We start from the raw sequence: 25,036 nt of genomic DNA on the forward strand, positions 1-25,036 counted from the left end.
ATTAGATGAGTGAAGGGGGGGTTATTCTGTTTTGTTGTTGTTGTTCAGTTGCACAGTCGAGTCTGACCATTGCTTTGACCATGCGGACTTTTGTTGGCAGGGTGATGTCTCTACTTTTTATCATGGTGTTTAGGTTCGCCATCGCTTTCCTCCCAAGGAGCAGGCGTCTTTTAATTTCATGGCTGCTGTCACAGTCTGCGGTGATCTGGGATCCCAGGAACGTGAAGTCTGTCACTACTTCGACGACTTCCCCTTCTATTTGCCAAGGAGTGATGGGGCCGGATGCCATGATCTTAGTTTTTTTGAATTTGAGCTTCAAGCCCACTTTTGTGCTCTCCTCTTTTACCCTGAGCAAGAGGCTCTTTAGGTCCTCTTCACTTTCTGCCATTAGAGTGGTATCGTCTGCATATCTGAGGTTGTTGATCTTTTCCCCAGCAATCTTAATTTCCGCTTTTGATTCATCCAGGCCAGCATTTCGCATGATGTACTCTGCATATATATTAAATAAGCAAGGTGACAATATACATTCCAGGATGTCTGGTTCGAGGTCAGTGATTATACCGTCGTGGTTGTCAAGGATGTCAAGGTCTTTCTTGTATAGTTCTTCTGTGTATTCTTGCCATCTTTTCCTAATCTCTTCTGCTTCTGTTAGGTCCCTACCGTTTTTGTCCTTTATCATGGCCAGCTTTGCATGGAACGCTCCCTTGATTTCTCCAATTTTCTTGAAGAGATCTCTAGTCCTTCCCATTCTATTGTTTTCCTCTATTACTTCATTCATTCATTCAGGAATTCTGTTAGATCCCTATTAAAAAGCTTATTCCAGACTTTGGCTTTTTTCAAATGCACACCTCATAGAGTTGTTGGTAATGTCCCACTCTGCCCTACTGCTCTGCCAAGAATAAATCAGGATAACTCCACATGTCACCCTTTGCTAATTGAGCAATGCCGGGAGCATCTCCTACCGCTTATCTGGCTGTCACATTAAAAAGAGTTATTTTAGCTTTTCCCTCTGAGTGCACAGAAACACAAATCACTCACATTTACATGCTTCTTCGCTGTGCTGATCTCACACAAAGGCAGTAGCGACAGCTAAACTCCCCTCTCAGAGAGTTCCATTCTTCCGGGTGGCTTCAAGGCAAGCCTGATTCTCCCAGTGAGTAGCCAGCACACTGGGTAGCCAGCTCAAGCCTCTTGCTCCCCACTGCTCCTTTCCTGGAGTGTGGGGTGGTCTCCGTTTAACACAGGAGCCCCTTTACAAACCCGGAAGTGATCAATCACATGGAGCTAGCTCCTATGCAACTGCTTTCTTTGTGCTGCAGCTGCATCTCTGGGACGAGATTTCTGTAGTTTTCAGCCGCAGGCGAAGGGAATCAAGCGTCAAAAGCTTTTGGATAGGTTCAAAATTAAGTTGCCAAAAAAGCAATTTAAGCTCAAACTTACCAGAGGTAGACATGCTCCTGTGGAATGTTCCATGTGTGCTCAAAAGCAGCTGGCCATCTATTGGGTGGAATGCACACAAACTCAGTCCAGCAGAGGATCTTCTGCTCAAAGACCCAGGGGGATATTATAGAGTCATTCCTCACAGAGCTCTTTTTTTGCATATACAGGGCTTGACATCTGTTGAACATTCCTTATAAACACTGATTACCATTTCAAGATTAGAGATGGATTAGTGGGGAGGTGGGAGGGAGAGCAATTGTGCCCAACAGGAGGGCATTGCTAAAAATCCCCATTAGACAGGACCATTTAAGTGTGTGTGTGTGTTTATAAATACTCCAAATGCCTGCTAATAATTTATTGTGCGTACCAATAGGCTGTGACTTCTATTTCCATGTAACTTTGGAATGTTGCAAACATTTGCTTCACTGGGGATATGCTATTGCGTGTAGCTGTCACCTAATTTAGATGCCTACACCATCTGTACAAACAATAGAAAAGCATTTCTATAACAAATATCCAAAGGAAATTGGAAATAAAAAGGAATGTTGTCCACCAATATTACATCAGGATTAAAATAATAAATTATAGTAGTCCTTTAACTCAGCATATTAATTTCAGAAATTCTTATCCACAGTAACATTACATCATCTTTAGTGATGTAAGTAATTATGTGGGCTCCCCCACCCCCTCCACCCAGAACTCCCATAAAGCTGTACCAGAAGTCCAAGTTCATTCATTGTCAGACCAAGGCAAGACAAAGGCAGAAGGGAGTGTTGGGCAAAGAAGATCCATAGTCCCCAAGAGCAGAGTCTTTACCTGTGTGGACTACCACGCGAGCTGGACCTAAGTAAGAGACTTCCCCACTGGTGTTGCTGGCCCCTCCCCTCCGTGGTTTCTTCACTTAGCCAGAACCAGGCAATGATATACAAGACTGAAACACTGTCTGATCACTTTTAGGTGCGGGTGGGTATCCGTGTGGATCTGAAGCAGCAGAACAAAGTCTGAGTCCAGTGGCACCTTTAAGACCAGCAGAGGGTTTTTTTCAAGGACAAGGCATAAGCTTTCATGTGCACACACACTTCTTCAGATGGAATGCAATGGAAGTTACCTGCCCATACATACAGGTAGACGGTGAGCAGTAAATTAGTATACAACACAATGAAGATGTTGAACAGATGAAAGGACCAAACAGGATTTACAGGCTTAGTTTATATGGTTACCATGTGTTTGGGTTTAATTCCGGGGGAGAACATAGTGAAGGAAATAAATATGTCAAAATTGGAGATCGATGGCATGATGGACCCGCTACCCTTCCCACTCTGAGGCAGATTTTTTCCCACCAAAATTCTTAATTTCTTTCAGGTACTGAGCTGGCCCCCAGTGTTTTTATTTTTTATATATTTTTTATTATTACACTTATATCTCACCCTCCCTGCGAACGGGCTCAGGGCGGCTTACAAACAGGGGCACCATGTGCCAAATAAAACATTAAAAACAGCATAAAAACAACCATATTTAACAATAGTAAAGTGCTCAATGATGTTACGAATTTAGTCAAATCAAGATGGTGACCTATAGATGTACCCAAAAGCCTGCTTCAATGGCACTGATCCATCGCAATACTGTAGCTAGATCTTTATACTGGGCCATCCCATTGCCCCTTGTTACCACAGGATGGTTGGTGGTGGTGGTAGTGGCGGCTCCTAATTAAAAGCCTGGCAGAAGAGCTCCGTCTTGCAGGCCCTGCGGAACTGTGAAAGGTGCCGCAGGGCCATGATCTCCTCCGGGAGCTCATTCCACCAGGTAGGAGCCACCACTGAAAAGGCCTTAGCCCTGGTTGCCACAAGCCTGGCCTCCCTGGGGTCTGGGATCACTAAGCGATGTTGGGCCCCTGACCGTAGTGCTCTCTAGGGTATGTATGGGGAAAGGTGGTCCCTCAGGTACATCGGACCCTGGCCATATAAAGCTTTAAAGGTAAGTACTAGCACCTTGAAGCGAATTTGGAAAGCTATTGGCAGCCAGTGCAGCGCTTTCAGCACAGGCCGGAAGTGCTCCCATCTAGGGAGACCCATCAGAAGCCTGGCTGCGGCATTCTGCACTAACTGCAGCTTCCAAACTTGTGACAAAGGCAGCCCCATGTAGAGAGCATTATAGTAGTCTAATCTTGTAGTGTGATAATATGTCCCGTCCTGTGACAGAATCTAATTTGGCTTTTGGCCAGCCCAGGAACTTGTCAGGAGAAAACAGGAGCCCTCTTTTTAGATCAGTTGAAAAGGCACTGGAGACTCTGTAACAGTGAACACTAATAAAGATTTTATTCAATAGGCAGGGATGGTATAGGGCAGTCAGGAATTAGAAAGGCTGAGGTAAACGTTGTTGGTAAGCGGAGAGGGCCCAACTCAGCACGACCCAAATTTTGCAGGGCTGGGAGGGGGACGCTGGATGGGGGCGGGGTGGCTGAGTGGCGGGAGAGCATGGTCTTCCCCCTCCCCAGGGGACCAATGGCAAGCGCCAATGTGTCCCAGGAAGGGCAGTTGCGCGGGATGGGGATAGGCCAGTCACTCGCAACCCCCCCATCCTTTATCTGGGCATGGAACGGCTTGCCCACTCATCCCACCCTATGTGTACGCTGTCAGAAGGGAATAATGTATAGCAGAGTTTTGATGTGGGGGGGGGGAACGGGTGTGTCGATATTGTTGTTACCAAAGTGCTATGCCATATTTCTTGTCACAACTTTTGGCGGTAACAGCATGGGGCCAGATCCGTTTATGGAAATTTGCCTGGGTGCCATTTTCCTGGATATGGGGGCTCCACTCAAGGGGCCTTGGTGTGAGGGCTGATGGGAGCAAGCCTGCTCATGGACTACCAGAGGTCACCCTCACGACCAGATGGCAGGGGAGATCACGAAGGGGCAGTTGCCTGTGTGAGCTCCTGCAACCTGCCATCCCCTGGTTCAACACCCATACCGGCTGGCTGGCTGACGAGTATTTCGGCTGGAGTGGGGCCAGCTGATACACAGGATTCGGTAGACCCATGCTGTGCCAATGCTTCTCACAGCTGTAGTCAATAAAGTTGTGGCCAATTTTTTACTCCACATATTTCTGAACCTGTTGTGTGCGTGGTTCTTCCATAGGGGATTGTATCCAACCAGCGGAACCTCCCCCTCCCCCAGAAGAGCTGGAGCCCACAAAACAGTATATATTTCAGTTGACAGACAAGATGGTGTTGTAGCAGCTTATTTTCACAAAGTCTTGGTTCTTATCAGTGAGAGATGGTTGTAACTTTGGTTTCAGTTACAATGTTTCTGCATATAGTTTCCTAATAGCTGTTCAGATTTTCTGGAAAGGTCACTCTTTTAGTGTATCAAATTCTTTCCCCTTTTCTGAAATCACAATGTGTCTTTTCCCCCTGAGTAGTCTATAACCATTTCCTTTCGCAACAGATCAGGGACTACCTCAGAGCCAGTTTCCTGTATAACTGGACAGGACTTATGCTTCTTCCCTGAAAATATAATTCTATTTCTTTTGGTCTGATTGTGAGCTTCAGCCTGCTACCCAGTCATTCCCCAGACTAGAGAAATACATTTCAATCTACCATTCCAAATTACATTACATTCTACTATACATTACACTACATTACATTACAATCTACTATTCTAATCTACTATTCCAAATAAGAAATAAAATAAAATAAAATAAAGAGGATGCATGTCCCTTCTGGGGGAATGGTGAGAATACAGATGTAAGGACTAAGTGAGGTTAGCATATGTAGTGAGCAGTGTTCCCACTAAGCTGAGTTGGTGTGAGCTAGCTCCCAGTTTTTTAGCCTCTGGCTCACACATTTTTGTCTTTGCTCAGGAAGGATGGCTCCAGAGACAACTAATCTATGCACTAGCCAAATCTATCGCTCACAACTTTAATGCCAGTAGCTCACAAAGTAGAATTTTTGCTCACAAGACTCCACAGCTTAGAGGGAACATTGGTAGTGAGATAAGAAACCAACATCCCTGTTAAGTCCTGGGTAGGGTTGTCAGCTCCCAGGTCTGGGTGGGGATTCCCCCAATTTTGAAAGTTCCAATCTGCCCCCAGCCAACTGGCCAGTGGGAAAGCCCCACCCCAACCTCCCCCCAAGAGCGACCACCTGCCTGGCCACCCCTCTCCCTCCCCTCCTGCCAGATTTAAAGGGCTTCAGCTGATTGGCGTATATCACATGGCCCACCAATCAGCTGGAGGGCCCTTTCAATCTAGCAGTAGGGAAGGATGGTCACAGGCCGCATGCTTTTTGCAAGCGGGGTGGGGGCCATGGCATGCAGGACTGATTTCCATACATCCAGATACTCATGGTGATAGTGCCTGTGCCTGAGACACTAGGGTGTCCTGGGTTGCTGGGTTTGTGTGTTTTGGGTAGAAGAAAAAAGGTACCTGGTTGAGGTTCCTGTGGTGTGTCTGAATGGATTTGTTCCTGAATGTGCAGGGGTAATTCCTTTATAATCTTGTTTAGTTCTTTTTTGTATGGGGTTCTTTCCTGTGTGAGGTCTAAGTCCAGTTGTTTGTAAAAAAAAAAAAAAACCAACCTGTGCCATTTTGTTCCAAATCACCCCACTTCAAAGAAGAAGATGATGTAAGGTGACCTCCATGCTTGAGAGGAGACAAATGAAGTGTAATGGCAGTGTCTCAGTTAATTACTCTCCGCATTCTACAATTAAAGATACATCCGTCCATTCAATCTCCAATTTTGACTTATTTATTTCCTTCACTATGTTTCCCCCCCAGTATTAAATTCAAAGAAATGGTAACCATATAAACTAAGCTTGTTATTCCTGTTTCTTCCTTGAATCTGTTAAACATTTTTATTATGTTGTATGCTATATTTGATGCTCACCCTGTACCTGTATGTTGTTGTTGTTGTTGTTGTTGTTCAGTCGCACAGTCGAGTCCGACTCTTTGCGACCCCATGGACCAGATCATGCCAGGCCTTCCTGTCTTCCGCCGTCCTCTGAAGTTGGCTCAATTTCATGTTCGTTGCATCTATGACACTGTATCTATGACATACCTGTATGTATGGACAGGTAACTTCCAAATCTGAAGAAGTGCGTGTGCACATGAAAGCTTATGCCTTGAATGGATTCCAACTTTGTTCATCCACAGCAATGTGAACTTTGTTCTGCTTGCTTTTAGGTTCATCTATGAGGAATTTTGCCTGAACTTTCTAATATTTGATTACTGTAGGTTAGGGTCCAAGAAACCGAACAATTGTATTCCTCTTTTTGTTGGGATGAGAGATGTACTTGGTTTTTTGTTTCTGTGGTGCTGATCCAACAATAGAAGCACCTCTTTTAGAAGACCTGCTATTTTTTCCAAGCTAAAAGAAATCTATAGTGTAGATCATTAATATGTGAATTGCTCTGATAATCAGAGAAGAGTCCTAGCAAATTTTATTAGCATTATGTAGCTGACATTCTGTCTAACATAACACGGTTTAATAATATGGTTGGCAACTTACTGCTATGGTGAGCAATCTCCCCCTACTGCATCTTGCCCCCTGCTGCTGCTGCTTAACTGATTAGTCGGGTGGGGCAGGAAGTCATCAACATGTCGAACTCATTTGGTATGAGGGCCAGATCTGACATAAATGTCACTTCGTTGGGCCAGGCCGTGTGTGCCATAAAATGTGATGCCAGGTGCAGGAGATATAAGCTTTATAAATGACAGGCAAACCCAATTAACAATATTATTTTTTACTCAAAATACAGATGTATATTTACTCAAAATACAGACAAAACATGAACACTTACAGTATTTCCTTTCAGTCTCTCCCTGATGCCTGCCCTCCCACTATCACCTCCTGTTACACATTAGCACTGAGACAGTATACAGGGACATAATGCACAGCCTCTGTCGTCTGACAATGAAGTTTGCTCGCAGGCCAGATAAGAGCCATGGATGGGCCTGTTCTGGCCCATGGGCCATATGTTTGACCCCCCTGCCATAGGGTTTTCAAGTCAGGAGACTTCAGAGGTGGTTTGCCTCTATGTAGCAACCCAGGACTGCCTTGGTGGTCTCTCATCCAAATACCAACCAGGTCTGACCCTGTTTAGCAGCCGAGTTCTGATGAGATCAGGCTAGCCTGGGCCATCCAGGTCAGGCTCAGTGATCCCTCTAAGCTGAGTTAGTGTGAGCCAGCTCACAGTTTTTTAGCCTCCAGCTCACACATTTTCTGTCTTCGCTCAGGAAGGATGGCTCCAGAGCAAACTAAATTATGCAGCAGCCAAACCGCTCGCTCACAACTTTAATGCCAGTAGCTCGCAAAGTAGAATTTCTGCTCACAAGGCTCCATAGCTTAGAGGGAACATTGGTCAGGGGGTAGCTTTTTATTAGCATGGGTCCAAACAAATCCAGTGTTGGTTGGAGGTGACATGGCTGGCAGTGTTGATTTTTTAACTCTTCACCTTGTTCTGGTTCTTCTAGTCATTGTGAAGGCCGAAACTTGACGTGCCACGCCTGTGATCCAGGAGAGACTGGTGAACCTCCAGCTTTAACCACCATTCCTCCAGAGGATCAGGTGACCCGGGAATACTCTTGTAGCAAAATGATGGACCTTGCCTTCTTAATGGATGGTTCCAATAAGCTGTCTGAAAATGACTTTGAACAGCTGAAAGCTTTCATCATTGGCATGATGGAGAAACTCCACATTTCCCAAAAAAGAATCCGTGTGTCGATATTGGAATACCGCACAGGCTCACACATTTACTTGGGTCTCAAAGATATCAAAAAACCATCTGAAATGAGGAGGATTGTCCGGAATATAAAATACGCTGGCGGAGATGTGGCCTCTGCAACGGAAGTACTGAAATATATTGTGTTTCATGTCTTTGGGAAGGCTCCACGGACAAACGCTGCCAGAATTGCTGTGTTGCTTACAGCCAGCAAGGACCCAAAGAGAATTCAAACCATTTTCCCACTGTTGAAAAAGAAAAAGATCACTGTGATACCACTTGGGCTTGGTCCACACATCAGCCTTGAGCAAATTGAACTAATTGAAAGGCAGTCGCCGGAGAACAAGGCCTTCATCATGAGCAGTGTGCTTGAGCTGAGGGAGCGAAGGGATGAAATAATTGACTATTTCTGTGGTCTTGTGCCTGAGGTCTTGCCAGTTACAACTCAGAGCCCTGTTACAACTCTTCCCAGTGTCCCCGCTGCAACATTACCTGGATTAGACCGAGGGTTACCAGAAGCACTGCCAACTATGTCTTCTGTAACATTCAAACACAATCCTAGGACGATTGACATTGTTTTTGTGGTTGAAGGCTCTGACAAAGTTGGCAGGGAGAATTTCAATTTGGTCAAAGAGTTCCTTGCCCGCACCATCAGAGAAATGGACATAGGAGAAAAAAACGTTCGTATTACCATCATACAATATTCACTCACTATCACTGTGGAGTATTCCTTCAGTGACAGACAGTCAAAGGAAGACCTGCTTAAGAGGGTGAGGGAAATCATGTACCGTGGAGGGAATGCCACCAACACTGGAAAAGCTCTCCACTTTGTCTCTGAACAAGCCTTGGCACCAAGCAGAAGAAGAAGGGATCATGTACCAAATCTGGTTTACATGGTGACAGCAAACCCTGCTACGGATACCATCACTCGCCTTCCCACTGATATCAATGTCATTCCTGTAGGGATCACGCCTAATGTGAACATACAAGAACTTGAAAAAATAAGCCAACCACAAGCTCCAATCATCCTAGAGGGGTACAAGAAGCTCGTCCAAGAAGGCCCTGACTTAGTACTGAGAAAGTGTTGCTCTACAGAAGGTAAGGTCAAGTCTTTTCTTTTTATTTCTCCCTCCCTCCCTCCGCAGTAAAGAACCCATATGCAACAAGCCCCGCCCCCTGGTCCTTCTTTCCCTCTTTCTTTCCCTCTTTCTTTCCCTCTTTCTTTCCCTCTTTCTTTCCCTCTTTCTTTCCCTCTTTCTTTCCCTCTTCCTTCCTTCCTTCCTTCCTTCCTTCCTTCCTTCCTTCCTTCCTTCCATATTTGTGTGTGTGTGTGTGCTTGCGAGCCTGGAAGTCATGGTGACTTCTGGTGACCCCTAGTGGGGGTTGCATATTTTCAGTGAGCTGGCTTTGATATTACCTGCCTCTCTCTCCCAGCTCTGGTATTCCTTGGGATTCACCCTTCCAAGTACTTGCCAGGATTGGCCCTGCTTAGCTTCGAAGATCTGATGAGATCAGGTTGCCTGGGCAGATCAGGGCAGGTCATGCTTTTTCTTGGGACTTTTGTGTCTTGTTGTGCAAGACCAAGCCCTATGAAGAAAGGCTGAGGGACTTGGGAATGTCCAGTCTGGAGAAGAGGAGGTTGAGGGGAGACATGATTGCTCTCCATTATGTATTTGAAGGGCTGTCACTTGGAGGAGGGCAGGGAGCTGTTCCTGTTGGCAGCAGAGGATAGGACTCGCAGTAATGGGTTAAAATGAAGGGCAGGAAGGTACCAGCTAGATATTAGGGGGGAAATTACTGTAAGAATTGTGTAACTGTGGAATCAGCTGCCTCAGGAGGTGATGAGCTCCCCCTCCCTGGCAGTCTTTAAGCAGCAGCTGGACCAACACTTGCCAGGGATGCTCTAGGCTGATCCTGCATTGAACAGGGGGTTGGACTAGATGGCCTGTAAATCCCCTTCCAACCTTGCAATTCTACGATTCTTTAGAAAATCCTCTTAATATTTTCAAGTGATGGCATGATGAAGCCATTCCCAATGTTAGTTTTACTCCCCCTCTGTTGCTTCTAGTAAAACAGGGATTTTTGCCTGGTACTGGCAGTGTTCTGAGAACCTGAAAAACCTGTTACACCTCAGAGAATAGTGGAACAGAGGAAATATTGTGCTGACGTTTGTACCACTAGAGCAGTGGTCTTCAAACGGAGGTCAAGAAGAACCCTGGGGTCCCATTGGAACTTATTAGGAATTCTTCAAAGAGAAGAACAACAACGACAGACCAGCTTTGCTGAAAGACAGCTTGTCCACCACACATGAAGTTTCCTCGCATTTCTCAGACTGAGGGGAGAGAGACTGGACATGTTCCAAGGTGACAGCCAGGCCCGACAAGTGTGGGCAACAGTCCAGGTAAACTGGATGTGTACACTAGAACCATCTCTAGAATGTTCCACAAAGTGGTGGGGAGGTCCGCAAAAATTATTTGCCAGACAGATCAGTGTGGAAAAGGGATTTCTGCAGGTTGAAAGTTGGAAAAGACATGCATTACAATATTATTCTGTTTTCTCCCTAAGCAGTTTTTTTACCCTGTTCTTTTCTTTCTCTTGCTCTGGGAACATATACTGTTGTTCGGCAGTTGCTTAGTTCAATTTTCTTATCAAAATAACTAGGCTTCCCAAGTCCCCCCAGGGGGCGGGGAAACCCCTGCCCCAGAGGCCCGTTCCCCGCCGCTGGCGGATCGGGCCCCGGGGGGGAACCCCACCCCGGCGTGCGCGTCACCAGGAAGTGACATTATGACGCCGGGCACGCTGGGGGCGGGGCCACGGTCATCTGAGGGAAAACTCTATGGTTTTCCCTCAGATGGTCGTTGCCCCGCCCCCAGCGTGCCCGGTGTCATAACGTCACTTCCTGGTGACGTGCGTACAGCGCCCGTGCACGCGCTCCAGCCACAGACCGGGAGTCCCCCAGTAAGTAATTTTTTCGACTTGGCAACCCTAAGAATAACAGACTTTAAAAAAAAATTATCCTCAGGAACTTGCAGCAAGCCAATGGATGTGATATTTCTTCTGGATGGGAGTTCAAATGTTAGAGAATCACAATTTGAGGATATGAAACACTTTGTGAAGACCTTTATTAACTACATGGATGTTGGTGAGTACTACATGTTCACTTGTAGAGGTTTGGGGGTCTAACACTCACAATGGGGGCCACTGAACTACTGCTCTGAAAGATATCATGGTTAGGCAGAACACTTACAGTGTCATCCCTATGCAGAACAAAGTCTGAGTCCAGTGGCACCTTTAAGTCCAACAAAGTCTTTTTCAAGGCATAAGCTTTTGTGTGCATGCACCACACTTCTTCATGTACAGTGAAATGGAAACCACCAGTCCATAAATATATAGAGGGTGATATAGGTACATCTACCTGGCACACACACACCCCGACTGAATGCCAGCACTGCCATCTTTTTTAAAAAATGTTTAAATGTTCTGAATGTTTTAAATATTGTGTTTTTGTGATTTTATCTTATTTTACACTGTATTGAACCAAATTGTTGTGAACTGTCCCGACCCCTGCACAAGTGGGGAAGGGTGGTAAAAACACATACCCCCAATTTAATAAATAAATAAATACAGCATAGTGAAGATATTTAACAGATTCAAGGACCAAACAGGAATAACAAGCTTAATTTATATGGTCATCCTTCATTTGGATTTAATTCTAGGGGGAAACAAATATATCAAAATTGGAAATCGATGAAACATCAAAGGCCCCACTAGGGGTTGCAGGAAGTCACCCATGACTTCTAGGCACACACACACACCCCTCACAATCCCCCCCCCCAAAAAAAGGATCCTTCCACTTATCTGTTTCTGTTGCATGTGTAGACCAGGGCTATAATTCAGATGATCAAGACTCTTTATTTTTTGATTGGAGGGATTATAGAATCATAGAGTTGAAAGGGATCTCCAGGGTCATCTAGTCCACTCCCCCTGCACAATGCAGGAAGTTCACAAATACCTTTCCCCCACTCCCCTAGTGAATGCTGTTCCACGACCAGAAGATGACAAAAAAACTCCAGGATCTCCAGCCAAACTGGCCTGCAGAAAAATTGCTTCCTGACCCAATTGAGAGAATTATTCGATAGAAGCAATAAGAGTATACTAGTTAAGGTTTCTAAGGCATGTGTCAATCAAACAACTGAATTTCTCCTGAATAATACATCTAAGATCATTTGGGAAATGGACAGAAAATATAAAGCATTGTAAATAGATATAGAATAGACCTGCAAAATTATTACCTTTTCTATAACTTCTAGTTATAGGCAAACTTCCTTGGGTGTGATTTGGAACAGGACATTCTGAAAAGTTGGGAAATAACTCAGGTTTTTTCTACCCTGAGTAGGGTTGTCAAGTCCCATCTTCATCCCCAGCAGGGGACTTTGGGGGGCGTTCCTGGAGGGGGTGGGGCATCCCCGATGGGATGACGCCCCTTTAAGTGCAGAGAGTTGGCATTCCCCTCCCCCCGCGCCCAGTTTCTGCGGAGATCGGGTGCGTGGGAAACGCCAGCTCCCTGCACTTAAAGGGGCCCCTTTAAGTGCACAGAGCCGGCGTTCCCCCTCTGCGTGCTTGATGTCTGCGGAGATCGGGTGCGTGGCCTGCAGCCACCCTTCTCCCTCCTCTCTCTCGAGAAGGGAGAGGGGGTGGATGCGGGTGTTGGGTCTTGGGGGCGGGGCTCCCCAAAAGTGGGGGACCCCTGCCAAACTGGGGGGTTTGGCAACCCTAGTCCTGAGCTCAGTTTCGACTTTATTGTACTTCTCACAACATTATCAGGATCACAGTTCAGGTGCTGGTCTGCAGTAGAAGGGGAAGATTTGAGTCCAGTAGCACCTCGAAGACGCACAAGATCTCCAAGGTGTAAGCTTTCAAGAGTCAAAGCTTTCCTTTGTTAGTGGAATCAGAATCGCCTCTCCTGTGAACCCACCCCTCTCAAATTTCTTTATCTTCTGGTACTACTGTCATGGCAGAAAGGGAAAGGGAAGTCTTTCTTGTCCCCCCCCCCCCCAACACCTGGGACACTGTTCCCACCACCAATACAGAAACCAGATCTTGTGGGGCACTGAAGGAAAGAGGGAGGAAAGACTTCTGCTGCTGCTGCTGAGAGTATAACACAAAACACAGAAGAACTCCAGAAGTCATACTCAAGGGTCATTTGGGGCCCAGGAGCTGGCACAAATGGCGGTAGCGGCAAGCCCCATCTCCAGCTCCCCACACCGAGTGCTGCGGCCTGGGGGAGGCCTGAGGAGGCCCGTTGCTGGCCTCCTGGGGCCCGCGCCGGAGTGCTGCGGCCTGGGGAAGGCCTTGATCGCGGTAAGTGAGGGATCCACGGGGGTCGGGGTGGTGGGGACTTGATGGGGGGGGAGAGCCTTCCTCCCTCTCCCCATCTCTTTGCCCTCTTTCTTTCCCTCCTTTCCTTCTCTCCTTTCCTTTCCTTTCCTTTCTGTTTTTCCCTTGTCTTCCTTCCTACCTTTATCTCTTTTCCTCCTTTCTTTCTCTCTTTTTCTTTCAGTAGCTAGCCTTATGCTAATGAGCGCCTGCAGCTCTTTTTCTACGAAATGACCCCTGGTCATACTACTACCTTGGCTGGGAGGTGAACCAGAGAGTTACAGACTTCAGTGGCAGCTTGAAACAGCTTCAATATGTCTTTATTGCTGTAATCCAGTAAAAGTGATGCACACCTAAGGCCCACGACCTTTTCTTGTCTTGTGGTTTCTCTGCAGGACGTACAGCAATGCAAGTGGCAGTTCTTCAGTATGGTGAAGCAAGCACTTTGGAAATCTCCTGGAATGCACCCCAGGAGAAGGCGATGCTTTTATCCATGGTGAGCGCAATTCGTCAAAGACAGCTTGGGCCCAGTAAACTCGGTAGGTGAATGTCCTGGCTGTGCAGAGGTGGGGGTGTTTCTAGGGTTGCCAGTCTCCAGGTGGCGCCTGGAGATCTCCCACTATTGTAGTTGATCTCCAGACAACTAAGATCAGTTCCTCTGGAGAAAATGGCTGCTTTGAAGGGTGGACTCTGCAGCATTATACCCTGCTGAGATCCCTCCTCACCCCAAACCCCACCCTACCCAGACTCCACCCCCAAAAAAATCTTCAGGTATTTCCCAACCCAGAGCTGGCAACCCTAGATCTTTCTGCTGATCTACCTGGCGTGTATAAGCATTTTATTTATTTACTTGAAATGTTTCTTTCTGCCCTCCAGGGGGGCTTGCAGCAGGATAAAACCTAACATTGCATGAAAGAGTTATGTGAATCAGTGTTTTGGGATTTCATGGTTGCGGTCACACGTGCGAGATAACACTGGGGGGGGGGGAGAGCTAGGCTATTTGCTCCGTAGGAATTTGACCCTGGAAACTAGCACTGGAAACTAGGCTTGGCAAAACTTCCCCTTCCTCTGGAGCTGCTGCACAGAATTGCTGTGGGACCATGGTTGGAAATACCAGGCTGGAAGAGTATTTTAGTACAGGGAACGAACTATCCTTTTCCCACCACCAAAATACTGAAATGGTGAGAGGAGTAAAATGAGATGGTGGGTTTGGGAAGAGAGAGATTATCACTTGGCAGAGTGGGTAAAAATTGATGACCTTTAGGAGGGGAACATCAAAAGGACTTTTAATTTAACCTGATTTGCTCCTTTTTCAAGTTACGGATATTTACCCTCCACTTAACAAGCATGCATTTGGGCACTTGATAAACTGCTTGCTTGTGAAACAGTTTGAGTCCAGTAGCACCTTTAAGAGCAACAAAGTTTTATTCAAGGTGTGAGCTTCCGTGTGCATGCACACTTCTTCAGGTACAGAGAGCCAGTGTGGTTAAGTGCGCGGGTTAGATTCCCCAGTCCTCCACTTGCACCTGGATGGATGAGCTTGGGCAAACCGTAGTTCTGATAAGAGCTGTTCTTGAAAAAGAGCAGTTTCTGTCAAGAGCTCTCTCAGCCCCACCTACCTCACAGGGTGTCTGTTGTGGGGAGGGGAAGGGAAAGGAGTTTGTAAACCGCTCTGAGACACTTTTGGGTAGTGAAGGGTGGGATATAAATCCAATCTCCTCTTCTTCTCTTCTTACAATGAAATGGAAGTCACCAGTCCATACATATGGGTAGAGGGTGAGCAACAAATTGGCATACGGCATAATGAAGATATTGCTTGTGGTTAAAGAAAGGAGAATTTGTTCCAGAGAGGAGAAGGGAAGGGTTTCAGAAGAGAAGCACTCGTGTTTGTCGCTGGCCTTGCTAACCATGCTCGTGAACTTCTATACTGGCAGTAATCTTCTGTTCCAACAGCAGGGCTTTTTTTCTGGGGGAATGTGCTGAAACAGAGTTCCGGAACCTCTTCGACAAAATTCTTTTTAAAATGTTTTAAAGTTCATGGAGTTTTCAGTATACAGATTGAAAACTTCATTTCCCTCTTGAAAGTTCCAGCACCAATTTTTCAAAAAAAAGAAAAAGAAAAAGAAAAGGAAAAAAAGCCCTGCTTAGCAGACTGGATGAGAGATGAGCAAAGTGCCTTTCACAGGGGAACCACCCCTTCTTACAGGGTTGCCAAAATCCTAGTGGGACCTGGAGATCTCTCGAATGACAACTGGGCTCCAGCCTACAGAAATCAGCCCCCGTGGAGGAAATGGCAGCTTTGGAGGGGGGGGGAGTCTATGGGATTATACCTTGCTGAGGTCTGTCTGCTCCTCAGACCTGCCCTCTCCAGGCTCTGCCCCCAAATCGCCAGGAATTTCTCAACCCAGACTGGGCTACCCTAATCTTGGAACCAGCCCTCCTTTTCGATCACACCTTACACAGCCTTCTTTTAAGTAAGCCGGTTCCACTACGGTTCCTGTAGGTTACCTGAGTCCCTGGTAAAACGTCATGATACTCCGGGAAACAAGCTAACCGCAAAACTGCAGCACAACTCTTGTTAAACCAGCCAGTTTAAACCCCCTCTTCTCCTGCCCATCAAATTATTTCAAACCTCAGATGCTCGCTTTCCTCAAAGACTCTGAAATGGAAGGGCCACGGTCCAAACAGCCTTGAGCGGAAAGCACTTTTGCACCTGTAAGGAAAGACGGCTAGATTTGATTTCCAATTTCAGTCCTTCATTGAATCTGGTTCGAAGAGCCCCTCAACCAGCTGCTTGTGTTTGTGCATGCACACCCATGAGAAAGAGAGAGAGAGCATGTGGCAGTGGAGGGGGGGCATTGGAGAAGTCCCAGTGCATGCAGGGAACACTGTCCAGGGCCTTTTGGATTCCACCCATAATGTTTTTGGACAGAAGACTACAGTCTGTCTGGCGCTAGCCTAGCATCAGGGCTCTGCTAGGAGCAGAGGAGTGTTCGGGTTTTAGGATCCTTGGCCTACTTTGTGCAGTCAAGAGTTTATTGCTGCCGAAAAGTGAGAAATGAAACCTGACTTCCATAGTTCACTGGAGGATTGACCATGATTGCTTTCTCAGCCTGGAGAAATAATAATAAAACCCACCAAAAAACAGATGGCCGAGAAGCTGTTCTTCCTCTTTGTGAGAGGAATAGCTACGTTCAGAACAGATAAGTTATACAAGAGTTTGTATGTAATGTGTGTAGAAAGTTGCCCAAGGTTGCTAGACTGTCGACATGGAGTTGCTTTACATCAGGCTGTAGAACATTTGGGTCCATTTAGGCCAGTACTGTCTACCTTGGGTGGCAGGAACTCTCCAGAATCTAAGGTAGCCCCCTATTATCTGCACACCTTCAACCGGAGATGCCTAGGACTTGAAGCCTTTTGCAGAACTGAAGTGTGGGCTGTCCTTAATAAGAAGAAGCACGGGTTCCCATCTCCCACTTCTTCTTTAGAACGTGCTGTTCTCGTCTCTTTACCGTGGTTCAACATCATGCTCCACTGACAATAACCCTGGTTAATTAAATCTCCAGCCTAGCCTTTGTACTCAAGTATTTCACAATGCAAATGGAAACTGTTTATTGACGACATTTCATTGTCATTCTTAATATGATTATTCAGAAGATCTGTAACAGGGAAATATTCCTAAATTTGATGGTGGAGAACCGACAAACAGTCCTATTAGTTACGAGTTCTAGTTTGGGTTGTCTGATTTGTAATTACTCTTACTTTTAAGGAAATCAGTCTCTTTCGTCCACTGTATTCAAAGGGGTTTTGTGGTGCATATATATATTTATATTTAAAGGTTTATATCCTGCTTTTTCTCCCCATTGGAGACCCAATGTGCCTTGCCAAACCCCCCCCCCCGCAAATGTAATTTGACAAACAATCAGGATGAAAAATAAAATTCAGGACAACTCCAGGACTGGCCTGGGATCCACCTGGGCCACAGGCTTTGATACAGAGGATAATATCCAAGTGCTGAGAATGTTTGCCCTTTGGGTCACACCAAAAGGCTCCAGTTTCCAGCAGAGCTAGGCTTGGACAACTGAAACTGAAAGGGGGAAAGAAACTCAGTCTTTATCTTCTTCAGCTGGCAGGGATGACCTCAAGATTGCCCTCACTGTTTATATTTAATAGTTAATCAACTGTTAATTTGTTGGTTAAAAAGATAATTAACTCATATTACATATCATTAGACACCTGAGTGAAAGACCAAATGAATCCACAGTTTTGCGAATCTGCTTAGAAATCAAATGAGTCCACAGATCTGGCTCCCAGTGTCTGAGTCGGATGGAATGAAGATAGGCTGAATGAGAGTCCAATCAGACAGTTCTTTAGATCCGTGCGAGGTACGAGTGCCTCATGGATTTAAATGTAATGTCCAGACATTAACATCTGGGAAATGTCCGTCTTCTGTGAGCATCTCATTTTGCCACGCTTTGCTGCCGTGTTAAAAAGATACTAGTTAAAATCTGGAGTTTTCGGTTCCCGATGGGCCAGTCACGGACTTTCCCCCGTCTGATCATTCCAGCACGTAATTAAAAAATGGTGCCCGTTCGAGATAAACAAGGCCATGATATCACGCCTATGCGCATGCGCAAACTTTTGTTTTTTAAAAAAAGCCACCATGCATGCGCCTCATTCAGTGGACGCCGTCTAGACAATACACAGTGGAAGCAGGTCCTGGTAAGGCGATTCCCCCGGGGGATGTCTGGTCGTGTGAGGATGGATTAAAAAGATCGGGATCAAATTTGAGCCGGCATAATGGTGGGATTAGCTGCCCGTCTGAATGCACCCTGAGTGCATAGATTCACTTGTCTGTTTGTCACAATATTTCTAGTCTGCCTTTCTCATCAACACTCAAGGCGGATGCTGGAAAGGACTTGGATGAGGGCAGACTGAAACCAAGGGCCAAAGCAGACATAGGGAAGATCACGTATCTCTCTGTCTGACTGTAAAAGGTAAATTATGTACACACGTTCCAGATGGGGGTTGTGTAGGGCAGGGAGAGGGTATTTAACCCTTCAGCTCTGCTAAGTTTTGACCACTCAGGCTCTTTTACTGGCATTTTAAAAGAAAAAAGAGGGTTGCCCCTTTAAAACACTGCTGGCCGTTAAGGAGTCTGGTTTTGATTAGTGAAACAAAGCAGTTGTTCAAGGGTTCAAGAAGGCTGCCAACTCTGGAGTAAGAAATTCCTGGAGATGTGGGAGGAGGAGCCTGTGTGAAAGGTGGGATTTGAGGAGAGGAGAGGCCTCAGTGGGGTACCATGCCATACAGTCCAGCCTCCAGATCAGCCCATTTCTCCAGGGAACTGATCTCTGTAACATGGAGATCAGTTGTAATTTTGGTAGATCTCCAGGCCCTAGTTGGAGGATGGCAATCCTAGACCTTATCCCCTTCCTTCACTCCCTCAAACTCAATCACAGCTGTGTATATCCATACTTTACAAACTGGACTTTTGGCATATCTGTTTTGGTTCTAAATCCAGATAAAATGGAAGCGCTGTGGATTGAAGGTATTGCTGATGGAGGTAGGCTTGCCAAGTCCCCCCGGGGGGTGGGTAAACCCCCGCCCGAGAGGCCCGTTACCCGACGCTAGCAAATCAGGCCCCGGGGGGAACTCCACCCTCTTCCCTCACACATCCCCAGCGTGATAATGTCACCCAGAGGTGACATCATCACGCTGGCCACGTTGGGGGTGGGACGCTTTATGATTTGAGGGAAAACTCTATGGTTTTCCCTCAAATCCTAGTGGCCCCGCCCCCAATGTGCTGACGCAATGACATCACTTCCGGTGCGGGACTCCCCAGAGGTACGTAAATTTGGACTTGGCAACCCTAGATGGAGGGCATGGGCTGCCTCTTCTGGATGGGCTTGTACTCCTCTAAAAGGCAAGGCACACATTCTGCAGAGTACTTTGTGGCCCTGGAGGTGGTGAACAGTGCAAACCTAAACAGAGCTATTCCCTTCTAGATGTGTTTAGAGGCACGACTCTCCTTAGGATTGCCTTGTAAGAGTGCTTTATCAGTTTAGGCTGGTTTCTCGGCTGCGGCCATTCCTGGAGCAGGCTGCTGTTGCATTGCCTTGGGAATATAAAGACTGGAGGGCCGTAGGGGGCTCTAGGCACTGACCTGGATGGCACAGGCTAGCCTGATCTTGAGATCTCAGAAGCTGATAGGCTTGGCAGGTCTGCGTTGGAAAATACCTGGAGAATTTGGGGGTAGATCCAGGAGAGGGAGGGGTTTAGCGAGGGGAGGGGCCTCAGCAGGGTACAATGCCATAGAACCCACCCTTCAAAGCAGCCATTTTCTCCAGGGGAGCTGGTCTCTGTAAAAGCGGGAGATCTCCAGGCCCCACCTGGAGGCTGGCAACCCTAGAAGCTGAGTCGGGTCGGCCCCATGTTAGTACTTGGATGGGAGACCACCAACAAAGTCTAGAGTCGCCATTAAGAGGGGTAGGGTCGCCATTAAGAGGGGTAGGGTTGCCAGGTCTGGGTTGGAAAATACCTGGAGACTTTGGGGTGGATCCGGGAGCGGGTGGGATTTGGGGAGGGGAAGAAGAAGAAATTGGATTTAAACCCCGCCCTTCACTACCCAAAGGTGTCTTAGAGCGGTTTACAAACTCCTTTCCCTCCCCTTCCCCACAACAGACACCCTGTGGGGTAGGTGGGGCTGAGAGAGCTCTTAACAGAAACTGCTCTTTTTTCAAGGACAGCTCTTATCAGAGCTACGGCTTGCCCAAGGTCACCCAGCCAGGTGCAAGTGGAGGAGTGGGGAATCAAACCCGGTTCTCCCAGATTAGAGTCCGCGGACTTAACCACTACACCAAACTGGAGGGGCCTCAGCATGGGCCAATGTCATAGAGTCCACCCTACAGAGCAGCCATTTTCTCCAGGGGAGCTGATCTCTGTGGGCTGGGGATCAGTTGTGAAAGCGGGAGATCTCCAGGCCCCACCTGGAGGCTGGCAAGCCTAAAGGGGGGGGTCTACCACAGCAAACATAAAACCAGTATTGTAGCAGCCAGTGCTGGCTTTCTGTTTGTTTGTGGGTCCAATTTAAAATGCTGTTTTTTACATTTAAAAATCCTAAGCAAACAAAACTAATCAATAGCTGACAGGCTTGCCAGGCGTGGTGCTGATTGGCCAGGCTGGCCCTGCAGGCCCAACACATTTAGGTCACGTTTCGGACTGCCACACTTGTGTTGTATCGCCCAGGCCTTTGCTTTCTTATCCCGCCTCTACTCCTCTACCATATTCAGGTGCTAGGAAGTCACTTACTTCGACTGCTTCCTGAGGAAGTGTTCCATAAGTGTGGGTGAATAAAGGCCTGGAGGGAATTTGGCTTCCTTGGTCAAAGCCATTGAGGAGGTGTTATTGGAATCGTAGAGACCTCTTTAACATGATGATTCATAAGGTCCAGGCAGGAACTTCTGCTTTGTTGAATTCCCATGCCTCTTATAACTCTGCAACATCCTAAATTGCTTTAACATTTTATCCTTCATTTCAGGAAACAAAATATTAAATAGCTATTAAAACATATTCTTGGTTTCTGCTTCCCACTACTTGAGTACATGGCCTCTCTTCCCCCCCCCTCCAAATATCATGTCTTTTAAAAAATCCTGTCCATGGTTTTGGATTGGGTTGAACAGCTTTTCTGCCATTCCCATTAGCTTCTCTTTTAATGACTGTGAATGAAATAACCCCCCCCCCCAAAAAAAAATCTATGTTCTAATTTACTAGTGAAGCTGCAAATATACATGCCTAAACTCTCATACCAAATACATCGGACCTCTCTTACGTAGAATCTCAAGAGAAATGCCTGTTCTTCCTTTCAATAGCTGTTTTTGGTTATTATTTTAGCTCTCCTACCAGGAAATTATGGTATGTGTGTTTGCTGTTTACATGATACAAGCATTTTCCAGCTACAGTAAACACAGTCAGAAACCAGGTTTTCTGAAGGTACATGTTTGCTTGTATCAAAGCTGGAAAAAAGCATGTTGCCCTGTTCAAATGCATGTATTGTGAAGATAGTGTGTACCAGTTTGATGTAGTGGTTAAGAGTGCAGACTCTAAACTGGGAGAATCGGGTTTGATTCCCTACTCCTCCACATGCAGCTGCTGGTGTGACCTTGGGTCAGTCACAAGTTCTTTCAGAGCTGTTCTCTCAATGACAGTTCTCAAGAAAGCTCTCTCAGCCCCACCCACCACACAGGGTGTCTGCTGTGGGGATGGGAAGGGGAAGGGATTGTAAACTGCTCTGAGACTCCTTGAGTAGTGAAGGGTGGTGGGGGGGTATAAAGCCAATCTCCTCCTCCTCTTCTTCTTCTTCCACCCCACAGCTGGCAACCCCCGGGAGAAATCGGGGGGGGGGGGGCGGGCAACCCAGGGTTTCATTGGAAGTTACATCATTAGATGCTCTAGAATTTACCACGGAGTTTTTATAAATTCTAGAGTGTCCACTATATTACTTCCAGTTTTTACTAGAAGTGACATCGGAGCACTATTGGATGCTCCATTTTCAGCGCCTGTTTCCTCCATACAACACTTGAGATGCTGGTGAGCAAAACATCCCTAGTATAATGCCGACTTGATACAATAAGGTATCGAGTGCCAAAATAATAACAGCCAAAAAGGGCCTGCGGTCATAGATTTCACACAATTCCACTTTGTTGGGCTGGACTTGGCCAGTGCAGTTTTCTTTTAAACTGTGCTACATGCATGGGCGCCATAGGCCAAGAGCTGATGACTCCAAACTGGGGAATTCCTGGAGATTTGGGCATGGACATTTGGAAGAGCAGAGTTTGGGGAGGGAACGAAGCTCAGTAGGGATGTGATGCCACAGAGCCCACCCTCCAGAGCTGCCATTTCCTCCAGGGGGACTGATCTCTGTAGGCTGGAGCACAGTTGTAATCTGATGAGGATTCCAGGCTCCACCTGTAGGCTGGCAACCCTTAGGCCATGTCTGCTACTTTCTTTGTGTATAGTACCTGTCTGGCTCTGCCACACAGAAGCTACTTGAAACAGTTTCTGCTGACGCTCCAAGCAGCATCTGTATTGGGTGCAATGTGCATCGCTTCCTTACTCTGGTCATGGACTGTAAATAAAGTGCAGAGCTTCCAGCAGTGTGGAAAGCTTCCCTGATGCTGCCCGCTGTTGCAGTGACTGGTGGTATGACATTGACACTTTCTATGTAATTGGTGCGATCAGTGTGGGAATCCCTGTGGCTGACCTTTCCCCAAGTTTCACCTTTGAATCTACAACTGGTGGTGGGTACGAGATGTCATGCTTCTGGGACCCACGCTTGACCAAGGAGCTTCTAGTTGCTGGCCCCTACTGTAAACTGTCCCTCGGTGGTGAAACAGTGGAGAAATTTGCAAAGCATGGACATTGTCATCTGTTTCCCCCCTTCAGTACCCTCACTGGGTATTTTATTTATTAGTTTATTTGCATTTTTCAAAAAAAAAAAAAAGCTCTAAGTTCCATTCTACCCAAAAAGCACTTCACGTAGCTGTTTGTGGAGTTCACCACGCAAAATTGAAGGTGGAGGAATTACATATTTGAATTCAGACTTCCCTATGAAAACAATGTTTGTATCCCTGGAGAACTAGAATGTCAGGAAGAAACTAGACTAGGAGAGAAGCCATCTCTTTAATCTCCTGTGTGCACAGAAATTTTTAACATAAGAGACATGTGAGTCCTCATCAGAAGTGTTATGGTTTGACCACGTTATTGGTGACCAGCTTGTTCGATGAGTGTTCCATGGCAAGGCCAGAGTCTTATATGATGCTGCCCTGGTGAACAAGGCATTTTGGTTCAGAGGTAAACGTATCAGAAGAAATTAATGCCTAGGTCGGTCCCCTATCTTCTCCCCAGTACTGCAGTGGTGTTTCTCCTGGAAAGGAAGGCGCTACTGTCTAGCCAAGAAGTGCAAAGCCCTTCTGTGTTGCACCTTTCTGCCCATGCAGATGGGTCAATAGCTTGGCCTCCTTTTTTGCTGTAATGTACAGATCTGGCCTAGGAACAACATTATAGCAGAAGTTCATTAAAATGGAAATGCCTTCACTTCACTTCACAACAGGTTTTTAGTATGGGATGATGCTTGTAGCATACTCTACTGGTGAGTGAGTGAGATTATTGTTTTTGTCTGTTGTTTCCCACTGGATGTCATTGTTGCTCTGTTAAATATTTAGCTTTAAGGGTCATTTAAATATGCTGAGTTTAGATAGCTCCTTCTTTTCCCAGTGTGAGTTTAATGGATTCAATGGTGTTTTTAGCACTGGAAATGCCATAATTCAGACTACTACTGTAAACCTTGTTTTGTAAAGGATAATTTTCTATGCCTGCCATGATGTTCAGTTGATTTAGTACAAAACCACGTGGTACATATAATTCTGTGATAATGCCCCCCCCCCAATGCAGCCAAAGGGGCTGCTTTTTGGTACAAGAGAATTGTATGGGAAGATAGTTACTTTATTTATGTAGGAAATATTTATTAACTTGATGCAGATTACATAGTAAGGTAACAAAAATATCTGAGATAACAGTCCACTGAATTACATCAATTGAACAACTCTGGAAAAGAAAATTTGCCAAACTATATGCAATTGAGATATATCCTTCCCTCTTTTAAAGTGTCAATTTGATTACCAAAAATGTTTCACTACTTTTCATAATCCAGTCTTCCGTTGGCAGAATACTACCTGTATCTCACAAAGGTAATTCCAGCTGCTGTTATCATATGGAAGATTAAGTTTTGAAATTCTTTGGGAGAATAAGGGAAATCCATGTCTAATCCACATTTGATGAAGTAGCCAGTATTTTTTAGGCCATCTGCATGTCCAAAATTTGCATTTTGTAGTTTACAATACCCACATATGTCATACGATTTTAATACATTTTTGCTATCTTGGGTGGTGCCAAGTGCTTGTTGACCTCTTTATGTACAATTTCACAGATTTTGAAGAGTAGTCGTTCTTGTTTCTGGCAAATAGTTTCTTCAGATGTTGTTATTCCTTAACCTATGTGTATACTTTTATTCAAGAAGCTCTTAAGTTGAAAGAAATCAAACCATTTTATATTGCCATTACTTAATTGGTTAGTTTCCTGAAAGTCAAAAGTAGTACTCCCTTTGATTAATGCCATATATGCACCAGTTCCATAACATTCCAAATTTGCTAAGGAGTTACATTGGAAATTTTGTAATTTATCAAGATTGCTCACAGCAGACACCAGTGGAGAGGTGTCAGGTGAGAATTTCTTTTATAACAATCCCAGATCTTCAAAAGACCATAAATGATCCAGCTTTCGTTACTGTGCACTCTTTTCCTAATATTTTGAGTGTTCACAAAAGGGTCTTTAGTGGCATCTTTACATAATCTTGTTCCATGGCTATTTCTGAAGCATCTTGACACCCAGTTATCCGTTTCGTTATCCAAGCCAGTTGTGCAGTATCATGATGTAATTAAATTAGGA

The 25,036-nt window shown here is 45.9% G+C and overlaps 1 protein-coding gene across 1 annotated transcript in view; it reads left to right on the forward strand.

Annotated features, from left to right (window-relative positions):
- The window catches only part of VWF (von Willebrand factor), a gene marked incomplete at its 3' end in the record, with an annotated part of 203,024 nt that overhangs the window by 131,043 nt on the left and 46,945 nt on the right, over positions 1-25,036 (forward strand). The window contains exons 29-31 of the mRNA XM_015408541.1: positions 7,908-9,253; positions 11,178-11,297; positions 13,927-14,070. Coding sequence (XP_015264027.1) covers positions 7,908-9,253; positions 11,178-11,297; positions 13,927-14,070 — 1,610 coding nt within the window. The remainder of the gene's footprint in view (positions 1-7,907; positions 9,254-11,177; positions 11,298-13,926; positions 14,071-25,036) is intronic.

Source organism: Gekko japonicus, unplaced genomic scaffold (genome assembly GCF_001447785.1).
Source record: "Gekko japonicus isolate JY-2015 unplaced genomic scaffold, Gekko_japonicus_V1.1 scaffold1193, whole genome shotgun sequence".
NCBI classification, from domain to species: Eukaryota; Metazoa; Chordata; class Lepidosauria; order Squamata; family Gekkonidae; genus Gekko; species Gekko japonicus.